This window comes from Branchiostoma floridae, chromosome 1, assembly GCF_000003815.2.
Source record: "Branchiostoma floridae strain S238N-H82 chromosome 1, Bfl_VNyyK, whole genome shotgun sequence".
Lineage (NCBI taxonomy): Eukaryota > Metazoa > Chordata > Leptocardii > Amphioxiformes > Branchiostomatidae > Branchiostoma > Branchiostoma floridae.
This window is the reverse complement of record NC_049979.1, coordinates 14,477,847-14,492,393: the sequence shown is the minus strand read 5'-3', so window position 1 is coordinate 14,492,393 and position 14,547 is coordinate 14,477,847. Positions and strand designations below refer to the sequence as shown.

General features: G+C 42.5%; 1 protein-coding gene and 1 long non-coding RNA gene across 3 annotated transcripts; one reads left to right on the top strand and one right to left on the bottom strand.

Moving 5' to 3' along the window:
• Positions 1–1,104: 1,104 nt before the first annotated feature.
• Positions 1,105–8,728, bottom strand: LOC118410462 (arginine-hydroxylase NDUFAF5, mitochondrial-like). Of its 2 annotated transcripts, none has more exons than XM_035812197.1 (12): positions 8,288–8,728; positions 7,827–7,867; positions 7,320–7,383; positions 7,123–7,176; positions 6,662–6,780; positions 5,395–5,434; positions 4,173–4,283; positions 3,761–3,847; positions 3,280–3,424; positions 2,908–2,990; positions 2,523–2,718; positions 1,105–1,406 (listed from the first exon to the last, which is right to left on the bottom strand). In XM_035812197.1, the coding sequence occupies exons 1-11, from the start codon at positions 8,639–8,641 to the stop codon at positions 2,629–2,631; spliced, it is 1,188 nt and encodes a 395-aa protein (XP_035668090.1). In that variant the 5' UTR covers positions 8,642–8,728; the 3' UTR covers positions 1,105–1,406; positions 2,523–2,628. The 2 variants fall into 2 exon arrangements, with proteins under 2 accessions (XP_035668090.1, XP_035668099.1); XM_035812206.1 differs by having other exon boundaries at positions 6,662–6,765; positions 8,288–8,726.
• A 1,798-nt stretch (positions 8,729–10,526) lies between these two features.
• On the top strand, positions 10,527–13,980 carry LOC118410502. The gene is made up of 3 exons (XR_004830562.1): positions 10,527–10,644; positions 12,642–12,773; positions 13,146–13,980. It is a non-coding gene; the product is annotated as an uncharacterized LOC118410502 (long non-coding RNA).
• Positions 13,981–14,547: the final 567 nt, after the last annotated feature.

The following is a 14,547-nucleotide window of genomic DNA, read 5'->3' as shown; positions in this document are numbered from 1 at the left end:
GGTCAAAGATGCACGCATCTTGGTAAAACAAGGAAGTTGAAAACGTGAGTTTGGTCTGGGAATACAAACAGGTTACCAGGCTGATAATAAAATCAGAAACACCCTGTCTACCTACACGTTACAGCTGAGCTAAGCACAAGACCATTCAACAATGGAACAGCTATTTTCACTCACACAAAAGTGCCACCTTGTGACTCATACGTTTATGACATAGTAAATAGACACTTCAGCTGCTTTGGATTTGGTAGTATTTCATGCAGTATTAATGCTGTTGACATATCAATTACACTAGTTTTTCTCACAGTATGATTAAAAAAACTGTTTTGTAGGCAAATATTCAAATGCCACAACACATGTAACCATATACTCCAGTAACAGCAGCAATCAGTCTGAGTGTCTAAAGTACCGTTTCAGAAAATTTGCTGTGTTTGCACAGATATTACACCTTTCTAAAATGTGATTTACTGGTACAGACACACATCTGTGCCAGTATACTGAGTCACTTAGTCCCAGGTGGGTGGTGCGAATTACTGTCCTGTCCTTGGGACTCTCCTGGGGTAATCATGTTGAGCTGTGATCACCTCTGGGGTGTGTACTGGCGATGTTACAGTCTGATGACTTGGCCCAAGTAATTATTTTTGAAATGTGGCTGTTCAGAATTATTCCCAGTTGAAAAGGAACATCTAGTCCCCCTCATTAGGTTACATTATTAGTTTGTTCAGGCCTTTATAGTGCTTAGTGGCAGCAAGTTTCCTCGCTGTTTCAGTAGAAGGGTATATTTTCTACAGGGTGTGGTTGCTTCCCCTTTAACGTGCTTGAGACACCCCTTTGAACACGGGGCTATCTTATGTCCCTTTTTAAAAGATGGGTGTAGGCGTGTAACCCCAACCAAGATAACCTGACCCCAGGACTTCACCCAGGGGTCTCTCCATTACCAACTAATTGGAAACTGGAGCTCAATTGTGAGGCTTACTTAGACTTAAAGGCTCCCATGTTGTGCAACGCATGAGGCAGTTCGAAAAGTCCATCACATTCTGTATACAGCCAGCCACAAGGAATCACATCAGACCACATAAAATGATGGGTTTAGGAAGAACAAGGCTATGAAGTAGATATTTTGTACTTGATCTATTCGCCATCAATACATTATTCAGTATGCCATGTCACCAGATGTTTTCAAGTAGGTCAAATGTTTATTCGTGCACATTTTAGTAAACATAGGTTTAAGTAAATACATCTACAGTTGTTATATAAGTGTCATGCCTGATGCACCTGGAGGGGTCTGTAAATGGGGATTGGCAAACTAAATTGAACTTTCCAGACATAACCATTAAAAAGGGTTACAGATAAGGTCTTCCAACAACTTACAAGGCAGAATAAATAGCAGATTGGATGCAAAAGTAGATAGTCACGCGCGGATCCAAGGGGAGGCGCGCCAGGCGCGCGCCTCCCCCTTCAGCTGGCAAAAGGAAGAAATTGGCAAAATAAACCCAGGCTACTAGAGGTCTTCTGAGGGACGCCAAGAATATTGGCAACGTTATAAAACTAATTCGCTTATTTGAAAGGAGATTTTCTGGTAATTATTTAGGGAAACTTGCGGTTTGGGTCTTCAGAGTCACGTAAGCTTAAACTTAAACGTAAACGGTAAAGGCCTGGAGACGGAGCGCAGCCGCATCAATATCTCCCCATGAAACTGGTGCCGGGCCGCTGTAAGCCAAAATCGGCGTGAGCGTGGAAATTTTGTAAGATCTCCAGAAAATCAGCGGAAGTTAATTATTTTTTATAAACTGATGATTTCTATCGTCCGTCATCGGCTAGAGAGACTCGACCGGTCGACCCCGCCGTGGGAAAATCGGCGTCGTGCGGCGGCACCCCCCTCCCCACTATAGTTCTGATCAGTCGCCGCGATGCTCGTGCCGACGTTTTTTTTTTTTTTTGCCATTTTTCCCGATTTACCCTTATCAATTGCCACCACAGAAGCAAAAAGAGTCCGTAATATATGTAATTTCAAATGCGTAAGACACTTTCAAAATCGTCTCCGGCAAGCCGCTCAGACCCCACGAGATTTCTATGCGATTTTATAGGAGCGCAAGCCGCTTCGCTGAGCAAGTCACATCGACAGCCAGATACAAATAATTTTGTGATATTGTTTGTGTAGCGTGGCGTCATTTATGAATATTAAGAAGGAGGAACTAGCTTCCGTTAGGTTTGTTTTCAACCTCCTTGGTGGTAGTTGTTAAAAAAATATCCCTAACGTGCAAACAGCCACAGACAATGACAAAAAGTCAGTGTTAATTTGTTTCTCAAATTTGCTCAGAGATGGCTCTAAAATGCACCAGAGAGCCTCTATTTCTTAAAAATTTTCTGGGGGAGGCCCCCCATACCCCCCCAACGAGAGGGGGGGAACCCCCTCTCGTGCTCTCCCCCCGCGCAGCTTGCGCTGCGCGGCCGCGGCGTTCGGCCGCGTCATGGAGCGCGCCCCCCCCTTAACAAATTTCTGGATCCGCCAGTGATAGTAGTAGTGGATACAATCCCACTTTTCAACCACCCAGTATCTAGTCATGAAGGCCGTTCCCAATGTTCCCAATCAGCCAAGCTTGTTGTTACAATCCTCTCAGTTAAGAACGGTTAAGTCGGTTTATTCTGTCCTGATTGAGGTGGGGCACTGCTGAGGTCCCCGAAGGATGCTGTGGCTGACCCTCTCTTGGCTGGTTTGGGCTGAGGAAATGAACAGGAAAGAAACAAGTCACCATTTTGAGCAAACTTTCACTCCACTTTTATGCTGTTGCCTACATGACTAGCCAAATTGATACACTGAACATCCTTTGTGGACACTGGGCATTGAGAGAGTATATACAGTAGCTCTTGACACTTGCAATTTGGAAAGCTAATTCAACATGTCCAAACCTGAGACTTGTGGGGCTTCCATCCGATCATGTATAGCAGCTGGAAAGTTGCTGGCACTGTGCCGTCTTCATTTCCATACATGTCTGCAACATACAACAGCAATAATTAGAAGAATGAATGAAAGAGCTTGCAGGAGAAAATGCCTACAATATACATGACTGCATATTTGTGGTACAGATCCAGAGTCTCCAGGGACAAAAGAATACCTATTCTGAACTGGTCAACAAATGTAGCTGTGATATTGCATACAGAAAGAAGAGCATTTCTCCTTTGCCTAAACGTCCACTCCTGCTGTACATGCACAATGCAGATTTGCTTGCAATACTATATCCCTACTCAAAAGACACTGCCAAAAGCCAGGGCACAGCCCACCTTTATACACTGCAGCAGCAGCCATCATGGTGTCTCTGTGGAGGATGGCTTTCCTGGCCCACGATGCGTTGCTCTCTCCCATGCCCTGCAGGTCGGCCATGAGTTCGTACATGGACGGGAAGTTCACTGTCAAGTCATCCATGTCCTGTATTGGGTGGCAATGGACAAATCTATCTTCTTGGTTTTTCATTATTTTAAAGTGAAAATTTATGACGTAATTAAGAATGAAGGGAGGAAAAACTCCATCTGAATGTGACTTTTTCTCCTAATACTCTTATTTCATGCTGATCTACCAGATTAGTACTACTGGTACACATGTATTTCTAAAATATGAGAGAACAACACATTTTATGGTTAGACATATAGTTATTGTTTGAGTTAATGTATATATATAATGACAGTGTACTGCCATGAAAACAGATGCACTATCAGAGGAAGACTTCCTTTGTTTCTGAAGAACAGAGCTGAGAATCTGCCTCACCATAGTGAGCATGGTGTATCCTGCCCGGGTTAACAGGTTCCCAAGGTCCCGTACGTCTGTGAACGGGGAGACATGCGGAGCAAAGCCCTGCAAGGAACATGGTGGGGAGGAAACTCTGGGTTACTTGGAGTCGTGTTATATCAACAAGCTCTTTTTGTAATCCTGCTATAAATAAGTTGTGACAACGTCTTTTTTTTTTTTTTTTTACTTCCATATGGTTTTCTTTTTTGTAAATCAATGAAGTAGGTGTTTTGTTTGGTATTCATCTACCTAGGGCGCTCAAAAGGATGACTTATCCAAGGTGAATTTGATTTGCCATTCAGATTTCTAAAACTTGATTTTTTTATCCCTTCCTGAAGACAGCATGCCTTCCTGAAACAAGAAGACTAGTGATCAGACTGTATCTGCTTACCCCTTCCCTCTCTGTCTCAGCCAGCTGCAGTGAACATCTGAGTTCAAACAGCGTGTCTCCTCCGAACATGACACCAATGAAGCACCCGTCAGGCTTCAGGGCACTCCATACCTGAAAATACCGGGAGCATGAACATTCTAGTGTCTATCAATTTAGAATCCAAAGGCCAGGCCTCAGTACCTCAGGAACAACAGCCTCTGGCTAGTTGGGTAGCCCTGACTACATCTCATTATGAAGAGAAACTGTACCTTTTGATAACCTTCATTAGGCCACAGCAGGTAAATTTGATGGATGACATCAACATGATCATTAATATCATTAATTTCTCCTGAATTTGAAAAGACTAAAGATGGTGAACAAGACGAGAGAGAATCGAAATGGAAAAAAAAAACATATAGTGTGGTAGCCTTGATTGCACTTGTGGAAGTGACACTAAATGTAAACCATGACCTTTGTTGTAGAAGTGAAGTGGCATCAATTTAGTAACTATGACTGTAGTTGTCAACTTGGTAAGTCTACCATACTAATGTCAGTTGTGCACCTTTTGAATACAGAAAAAAAAGACTTGTTGGTTGTGATATCATATTTTGTCGCTTCAATACCTGTTACAACATTTCTGGTGTCCATTATGAAAATTTAGATATCTTGTTTTTTTACCCAAATCTTGCTTTTTGCTTTGCCCTATCGCGTTAAATTTACTTGCTGTGACCTTAGTAGATATGATATATGTATATCTGTGAAGTAGAAAGCAATTACAAATCAACGCTGTCATTGTCAACATTATTTCCAGAGCAAAATAACAGCAATATAGAAAACTGGGCACATTTGAGTAACTGAATAACGCTGTTATCAGGAGATACTTGAATTGCTGAAGACTTGTGAAGAGTCTCTATAATCACTTTTAATGAGAGAGACACACGTACGCATCATTCACCAGTGAAACCAAGCTCTTGACTTGAGGCTGATTAGCCATATGACACACACCACAAGACATAGCCATATGATTGAAACATGAGTGAACGTGGTTCTAACAAAGGCAACTCAAGTCAACAGGATACAGGAGAAATGGTTCCAATTAATACATACACAGTACAGTCACAATCAGCCTCAAGACCTGCAGCTTCTCTTGAGTGAATGACTCCCATCAAAGTAAAAAAACTGAGCATCACATTTCCCATCTCCAGTCAACAGGAAGAGTTGAAAGTAACTGCAGGCTTCTTACCTGTCGCAGACAGCCAGGCAGGTCGTTGACCCAGTGTAAGCTGTACAGAGAAGATAACAGTCATGTTAGGACTGCAAACCTGCACTGATTGAAGCATACAAGGAATGAAAATCTTTAACCTATTTTCTTCAATAAAGCACACACTTTTTGAACTTCTCAAAATCCAAAAGGTGCTGTAAGTTGGTGCAGGTTACTGCATGGATAAATGGGAAAAGGACCTTGAGGTGGTGCTTCACATCTAGGAAGGATGCAAAACTATACAAATTGTTTTCGTGTACAACATTTATCTGGTTCAGAATGTGTTCAAGATCGATGGAAAAAATTGGAGGGGTGTATCATAATTGGGGTGGGTACTTTACATGCCCGTAGCCAGGATTTTGGTTGGGGGGGTTCTTTTTAGTACTTGTGGGACCATCGAGCGCCGCAGGCGCGAGACTCACGCCGAAGGCGTGAGCTGCCTAGGGGGGTCTGGGGGCATGCTCCCCCTGGAAAAATTGAAATCATAACCCTCTGAAACGCCATTTCCTGCATTTTGACGGGCAAAATTCGCTGGCTAAGTTCAATGGAATTTGTCTTAAAATACAAAAGGTTTTTGGCATAAGTCTTCGAGGCCGACTCCCCCGACATATTTTCGCCATGTCTGATACCAAAGGTGGGAGGCGTTGCAATGGAGGTCCGGGGAAATTGTGAAATCTGGACCCTCTGAAAAGCCATTTCCTGCACTTTCTGGGGGCAAATTTTGCTGATAGACTCACTAGGATTGAATGAAATGTCTATTAGTGAATAATGCAAATCAGTCATGCCTTTGAAAAAAATCTTGGACATGAAAAAGTGGACCTTTGAGCATGAAAAAGTGGACCTTTGAGTGTGAAAAAGCGGACCTTTGAGCATGTGGGGGGGTTCTTCCGAACCCCCCGAACCCCCCCTGGCTACGGGCATGCTTTAATCAAGAAAACACAGTAGCGACATGTGCAATCATTACATTCACTCGGAGTAGTGCATGATTTGAACGTAGAATGGTTCAGAGGTTAGAAATCCTACTTATAGGAAAAAAGATTGAGTTCCAAATCCCAACCTGACATGCCATCTATAGCCTGTTGAGTCTTAAAAAGGGTAGTACCGGTATTCCTTGAGTGCCATGGCTCAAAGCAGTAAGTTCTTCATACAGCATGTACTTAAAACTAATAACAACTCTACTGTACTATAATTTATATACCCTTCTACCACATGGGTATGTGTGATTCAGATTCAAATGTAATCACATTACCTCAGACAGCTGACCACCAGGTCCAGACTGTTGTCTTTGCACGGAAGAAATTCCTCATCTGCCTGGAAGGTCAAGGTTGGCACTTCTGAAGGTCGGTTTGTTGCCTGCAGGAAATAATACTGTCATAGGTTACAATAAATACAAGCCTCAGGGTTCTAAGTCTGAAGAAAGTTGCAGGCATATTACTGTACAAATAGAACAAAGTTATAGATCATAAAATTCAGCAAAAACAGCCTATGTTCAAGGTAACATAGCTGTGTAGCCAGATAAAATCCCATGGTGGTCAATCTTTTCAGGCAAATTATTCTCCCAATTTGGCTAACATTTACTATGTTTCAGCCAGCATAGTTAGTTTGGTGAAGGCTAATCCAAATCATATATCCTGACAGTCAGTGACTCAGTAGATCACAATTTATCAGACTAGGTTAATATTCTATCTGATATTATGCAACTATACTCACATGTTCCAGCATTTTTTCCGATGTGTCACATTGATATAATGTTTCTACAATATCCTGTAAAAAAAAAGAACAGATGATTATCAAAGGAGTACATAATATGTACACTTGCTATGACTCAGGATTGTCACATTTATAATAGCTCTTGTACTACAAACACAAACATCTGAAAAGTTCATTTAAAAGGTGATCATCCCCACCTTATTCAGATACTTGCTGATGTAACCTTTCCCACAGCCAAGGTCAAGAGCAACAGGAAATTTTCTGGGATACAAAAACAATGGCAGTCATCAAGTCATGTCTTCAGTTCATCTTGTGAACATATTGCCAGCTGTTCCAACACTAGTATGCTAGTTTCACTGCAAATTGTAATGTTAACATTACATAGTCAAATGCAGAAAGGACAGAAGAGATTCGGGAACTATAACGTTACGTTAAAATGTCTGAATACCAGGCTAGAGACAGGAAAACCATTGGAACCATTGGAGTGCACACAAACCTCAGCAGTGACACGAGAAGCTTTCATACTTATCTTTTCTAAGTCACAGATTTGGCATGACAAAAGCAATGTTAGGGCAATTTTTGTCAGGAAATATGTTGGAATAATCATGTCTCCTTCAAAAGGAGCTGTCAAAAGACTTGTTTTGTGTTGTTTGTATATTATTGCTGTTGGCCAAGGTCGATGACTTAGCAGCCGCCTCACCTACCTACTGACGTCACACACTCTGTCAGCAATTCTGTAGGCAACCTGCAACAAAAACAATCTTCAAGTCAAACTGTTGATGGAGGACATCTCAACTTAAGTTGTGATAATATGGCAGCAACAACATTCCATATCATTTAGACCAATCTAATTGATAAGTAAAAAATTACCTAGAATCATTTACTCAACCACTGGATCACACGATAGCACGGCGTGTCGTTGGTGCTATGTCTACTGGTTTCAGGTTCAGATAAGACAGATGAAACAACAGAACGGGCGAGTAGAACGGAAAGAAACAATATATACTAACATCCTGACCGACCCGGGAATCGAACCCGGGTCCTTAGGATCACAACACTATAGCAGCGTAACTGACAGACCCAAAAGCCTGACAGGCGTTTGGCATGGTCAGTTAGCACTACTTGAACCCCCACTGTTACACAGAAGACATCATTCTGTTCCTACCTCGTCCCTTAGATAGTCGAAGTCTTCGTGATCTGGCCGGCTGGCCGTCCAGTTCTTCTGTTTCCGTTTGGTTTTTCTGTCGAAAACGTTCATGACAGTTTCACCCTGCCTCACGGCATGCATCAACCGAACAGCAGCGGATACAGGAGTCTTCCATTCGTGAGTTTTATTTCGGACACACCAAGATGTGTGATTAGTCCTGGTTCCCAGCTGTGTTGTGCGATAGCTTTGCCCTGAGAAATACCGGTTCAAAACTCCCGCCCCTCCCCCTGTCTCTTTGACAAACCATCCTTGGCGACAACGCAACCTGTACATCAAATAAATGACATTCCTGGGCTGACACAGCGTCTCCATTTTTCTTATCTTTGCATTACATGTGAATAAAAGTTTGCTGCAAAGCTTATAGGTCCAAAATCGAGGGGAAGCAAGAAAACCTTTCCGATCACCTGGGCGCAGCCATATTGGAACAGCGAAGCATGCTGGGTACAATGCACCTGTTACAAAGGTAATGATAGGGCAAGCGTGGTGCGCTTGCCCTATCATTACATAACTCCTTGTTACACGTTACAGCAAATTCAGACCTCGATGGTAACAAAACTTATCGAATATACTGTCAAAATTTTTATCGAGGGTTGTATAGTGTTTGCATGATATGTTTCTGTAGACTTTTAGAAGGAATGCGAATTTAGAACGTTACGGCCAAGGTGGAAAACTGGTATGATATGGTGTGGTGATTAAATAAAAGCAATGTCCATGCTTATCAACTAGAGAGAGAGAGCAACGGCAAAAGATGATCGGTAAAGCAAAGTGCATTGATAAATTCGTAAATTCGTTGATAACCTACATTGAATAGGAAGAGCTGCACATAGATATAACGTTATGATTAACTCGCATCATACGGCATCGGAACTATCATGTGTAATTTTGTTAGATGCTGAAATGAAAAAAATAGATTTACTAGTATGTGTTAATTGGTTACAGCTGAGAATGAATAGCGGCAATTTACTTGTGTTCGTCGTTTCATCTTATGAAATCGAATTTATAACATCATTCATGTAGAATTTAGATCTCTAGTGACTCATTTCCCGTGTTCACATAAATCAGACGCCTTGTGTTGCAGGTGTGATAATTACTGAAGGTCATTTGAATAAGGAAAAATATAACTTTCAGTTATCAAGGCACCGCATGTGGTTTTGGCCATCAAGATAGAGATTGAACTATTTTGTCTTCGTAACAGGAAAATGTCCGAGGACTTTTGCAGTGATGTGCGGACAGGAAGTTTGGCTGATTGCGTTGGTAGGACAGATGCGACATGGACACACAGTCCATGTCCTTGGTACTGGCATACTATCATCTCAGCCGATGCCTACGCAACACCACCGCGTATGTTCTGTTTGTTGGCGCAAAATGTGTTATTACCTCCGCCTTATTAAGATAAATAACAGACTTGAATTTCATCCTACTGACTATACGAGGAAGGCTCCGAACCAGTACTCATAACTAATCACAATCCAGATGTAAGATAATAGACCTGCTGCACTGACGCAAGTAGGCGCTGTCTAATTGCCTTTTTCTGTTTTCAACTCCAAACGTCTGCTCCCAGACGTGTTTTCAAGTGCGATCCATTTACATGACGCACTTCACACAACATGAAGAAATAGGTGTTAATGAGTCCATGGGTCCAATTAGAAGGAAGTAGCATCTTCACTGCGCTTCTGGCTAAGCTATTGGCGATTACAGGAAAGACGCACGGGGATACAGCTTTAGTGCTCATCCACTATCACACTAAGTTTGGTTACCAAGGGTAATCAGAAATGAACGATACCGAAAGTTTGTTTGATATTCTAAAGTAGTCTTAAAAATTGTAGCCTATTCTTTGCTACTTGACTATCAACAATCAACTCGATTTGCGAACCAGATTGTTAGATATCTAAATCTCGATACATTATGAGAGAGCCTGTAAGTCATTACCGGGAGGATATGCAATGCAAACGAAAAAAAATTGAATAGGTAAATCCATATGTCGTTTTGACGGCTGTCTGTCTCGCCGGTTGCTGGTAACACAGGGACGATCAGCGATGTGAAGTTTCTTAAGCCCTGGAGATGCAATTAGCAACGAAGCCGTGGGATCGACCGAAGATCCGTCTAACACGTCAGCCTTTATTGCCCCATTAGTCTGTGCGTAGGCAAAGCTTTGCCACGCCTTCCTTACCACCGTCCTTACGCAGTTTCACTCACCTGCGCATACATAACGCAGTATATATAGGAGGCCCATCACTCTTACACCTCTCATCGGCTCGTCCTAGCTCAGCCTGTAACACGTCCTCGTCTCCATCCGATCGCCACGGTAACGGAAGGTAAGCTTTTATTTCCACATCTTGGTAATGATTACCTGAGACTTTATATGACTGTATATAGAAGATCTATCACATCAGATAATATTTCTTCAGGCAGATTGATAGATAAGACTCTTTGGTCTGCATCAACAGGTGATATGATGTCTCCTTCACCAGTCTGAATCAGACATATCTGTTAAAGGCGAATAGACGTTAGAAGTATGATTTGCCCGAGAGGTTGGTGGGACAATAAAGACCCCGTTGCTCCCGTTTAGGCCCATGTCACATTTTCAACCGGGCCCGGCCCGGCAGCTTTCGGGAACGAAAAGTACGATATAAAAGACACCAAACTACACAAGACGTGGGCAAGAGAATAGTCATTGGCATTATTTCTGTGTAATTCTACGTATACATTCCTTTTTTTCGGTTCCAACAGCTCGGCCGGGCCCCGGTTTGGAAATGTGACGTTAGCCTTAATTTACGACCGACGCTTTTGCCCTATAATAATGCTCGAAGGCTGACTGCATGAAAGTGGCGGTGTCTATTGCCGTGGAGATTCAATGCAGCAGACCGTGTCAGAGAGCATTGCTTGTAGGCTGGTGTGACGAACCAGGTTACGTTGCTGGAAGTTTATAACAATGATAATGACAATAACCGACGGGTTGCACTAGCTAGTTTCTACCAGAATAACTGCGTTGGCTGGGAGCAGAAGGATAAAATGTTAGCTATCACATTGGCTGACTCTCCTGGCCAATCACTCCCGGCGTAGGCAGGGCTGGGGTTACATCGTCTGTACGTGCGGTAACATCAACCCTAAGGTTCCAAATCATCCCTTACCAGCTGCGTCCGGCGCTTTAAACCAGTTAGAACAGCACAGACGTACTTTTTATCATATTATTGAGAACACCTTGATCCTACCGTGTGGGTGTTGTTATTAGTCGACCCTTCATTTCTTTGAAATCGTACAGTACAGATCACCAATTGTGGCTTTGTTCCCTATCGATGCCGTTCCTATCTCGTTTCCTGTGAGAAATCTTTGAAGGTTCGGTGTTGGAGTTTTCATGGTAATTACTGAGGAGGTCTAAAGCCTTGCCAGTGACTGGCCAGCCACGTTTGTGAAGCCAGAGGCTCAAAAAAGTTGCGAGTGTTTTTTTTTCAAGATTATTGTCCTTGGTTTAACCTTGTCCTTGGTTTGTCCTTGGACGTTAGGGTAAAACAAAAAGTAGAGAAATTCTGAAGAGTTTCAATCATTGTCGTCAAGTATCATTAATACGATATCACAGTGTCAACCCAATTCTTTGTAATTATTTGTTTGGGAATATTTTGAACGTCATTTCAACTTCCTGAATATTTCTCCGGTTGTGTAGGACTTTCGAAATATTGATGATGATGAAGATAATAATTCCAATACTTTTTCTAGTAGTGGAGATAACATTCTACCCTAATTTACCATTTTTACCATCATTTGTTACATTTTGTAAATGGTTGAGATGAAAACAATTCTCCTGAACAGTCTCCTGCACAACCACTTTGAAGATTTTTCAAAATGTTATGTTCACTTCTTTTAATGAAGACCTATTGTCGCTTAGATATATTTCATTAAAAACGATTCAAACTTATCACATATATTACATGTATGTAAAATCCCTCTCGGTGACTTGAAATGGACTATTCTATAATTGGCGAATCAATCTCCGATGAAGAGGGGCAAAAAGCCATGTCGTCTCACTCTTTCAGTTCTTGTTCAGCTTAGACTCAATCTTTGGCGAAGAACAATAATTGGCTAAAGCAGCAACACCAACAGTAATGATTATTGTCCCAGGTTGAAAAAAAGGTTACAGAGTTTGATAGTGTCTCTGAAGGAGCTTATTCTCCTACCACTTACCGAGAAAACAATTTTAAAGTAAAGCGTGGAGCGGCCATTTTGCTGAGAACAGCACAGTGCTGTTCTGGACTTTTCAATTTTGATTTTAAAACCTGCTATTGACGGCCCATGTCTCTGTGATGTTTCCGTGCAGATGGCCGCATCACAGTTGTACACGTGCCTCTCAGTCTGCGTGCTGCTCATTTCTGGCGTCTCCGCTGGAATATGGATCACTGACATCACCAACTGCGCACTGCTTTGTCTCGGCTGTAATGAACTGCACAAGGTACGTCAGACTCTGTTGGTTAGCGACTCTGTAGCTTATTCTAGTTCCGTCCTTTCTGTTGTGACCAGTTCTACTTTTATAGATATTTGTACTCAAACGCAGGGTTCGCTATCCCGTAGCTGTGCTACTCGGACTTAAAGGTCCAAATACAACATAGTCTCGTCACTTGTAAAAGTTTGATGACAACCCCACCCACATTAATCATTTAGAGTATAGGCACGCCTGGTGTGATATGACCAAAAGCATGGGTATTACAATCAGTTCCAAATCTACAGGCCATCACTTTTTCAGAGTCTTTCATTCGTGGACGAATTCAGCCGACGCAAACAAAAGTCCTGTTCTTGTGCCATTGTCGTCTGCATCCTTTCATAGGGAACCCTGCTATGGGAGGCGAGAGGTGGCGGCGAGCTGTGTGTGAACTTCTGTACCCAGAGCATACCGTCTCTGGTCCCGCGCGACTTCTGCCACTTCATCCTGGAATCTGGAGAAAAGAAGCGATCCTCCTTCAAAGCAAGATACCTTTATCGGCATCGGACTCAGTAATAAAGATATTTTATACCGCCTTTGCCCATTTTTAGGGCGTTAATTGAATGCGATATTGCATTTCGTGCCAACTGCCCCCACACATTGAAATACATAATAAACCGTCTTTAGACAAGTAATGAGAAAGATTCTCAGCCGAGTTCATTTACCTGTAGAAAAGAACAGATGACACCTTATGTTAAAAAGGATTTGGGCCGTTTATACCATCTTACTTGACGTCATCAGCCTCCTGTTTTCCTGGAAACTTACGCGAACTGCATCTATCAAATATCAGGGCTGTCCGTCTGTAACTGATGTGTAGGAGGTAGTCTCAATGGAGGGGCCGGAAAATTAGCTTCCTTGGCGACAGCCGAGATTATTTCAATCTAGGACAGAAGCAAATCCCAGCTGTACAGAGCTAATGAAATAACAGTCCGTGGAGAGTCGATCAGAACATTCAGCGTTTCATTAGCACAAAGAACGTCATCAGTTCGCTCATGTTTATCCGCCCTTCCTGTATAGTCTGATGCCAAGATGTATTCCTTTATCTGCATGTTCCTTCGCATTCCTGATCCTGTCCCTCTAAAGATCGGACGTATTGAACATTTCATGCACAATTAATGTTATATGTTTCGCCGATGTAATAAATACCCATTTGTCCTCACGACTCAGGAAAGTTTGTTCCTTGATGAGACTGTGATATACTGTGTGTTCGTACTTGATGAACCCCCCCCCCTCCCCTCCCCCCAGTTAGAAATCTAGCCTGTTTACACAACCTCTCGCTGGATGGGGTTAATGACCCCCTCCCGTCGACAACTGTACTGTCAGGCCGGCCGCTAGGAGCGCGATTTAGTCAGGCTACAGTTGGATCGTGTCACTCGACGCGTGCTTTTCTGCTCCATAAGATGTAAACGAGTGAGTCTGGCTCCAAAAGATGATCTTCATGTTCATGGAAAAAAGTCATTACATGCGACGGAAACTGAATAGAGACATATCTGGGCTTAGAGTAGAAGGAATTAATTGTCAAAGGATCCGGCTGAACCTTCCCCGACCAATCAGCTTCTCTGGAGAAATTTTTGTCATGATCAACTAATTTTATTAATTGTAGACATCAAAGGAGTGTAGTTATGACTTCTTCAGCCGGTCCAGCCGGGGGTAGGAGTTATTTCTGCCGCTAAAGCAGACCGAAGCCGGGTAAGCCATAGTAACCAGTAATAGCGCTACCATGTGTAAGTTGGGTTTTCCGCAAGAA

Excerpts from the sequence above, each read along its gene's own strand:
- LOC118410462 (XM_035812197.1), bottom strand. The coding sequence starts at position 8,641 with ATGGAGACGCTGTGTCAGCCCAGGAATGTCATTTATTTGATGTACAGG. Across the intron at positions 6,781-7,122 it reads CGGAAAAAATGCTGGAACAT|TATTATTTCCTGCAGGCAAC; the intron begins GTGAGTATAGTT and ends AACCTATGACAG. Across the intron at positions 3,425-3,760 it reads GATACACCATGCTCACTATG|GACATGGATGACTTGACAGT; the intron begins GTGAGGCAGATT and ends CACCCAATACAG.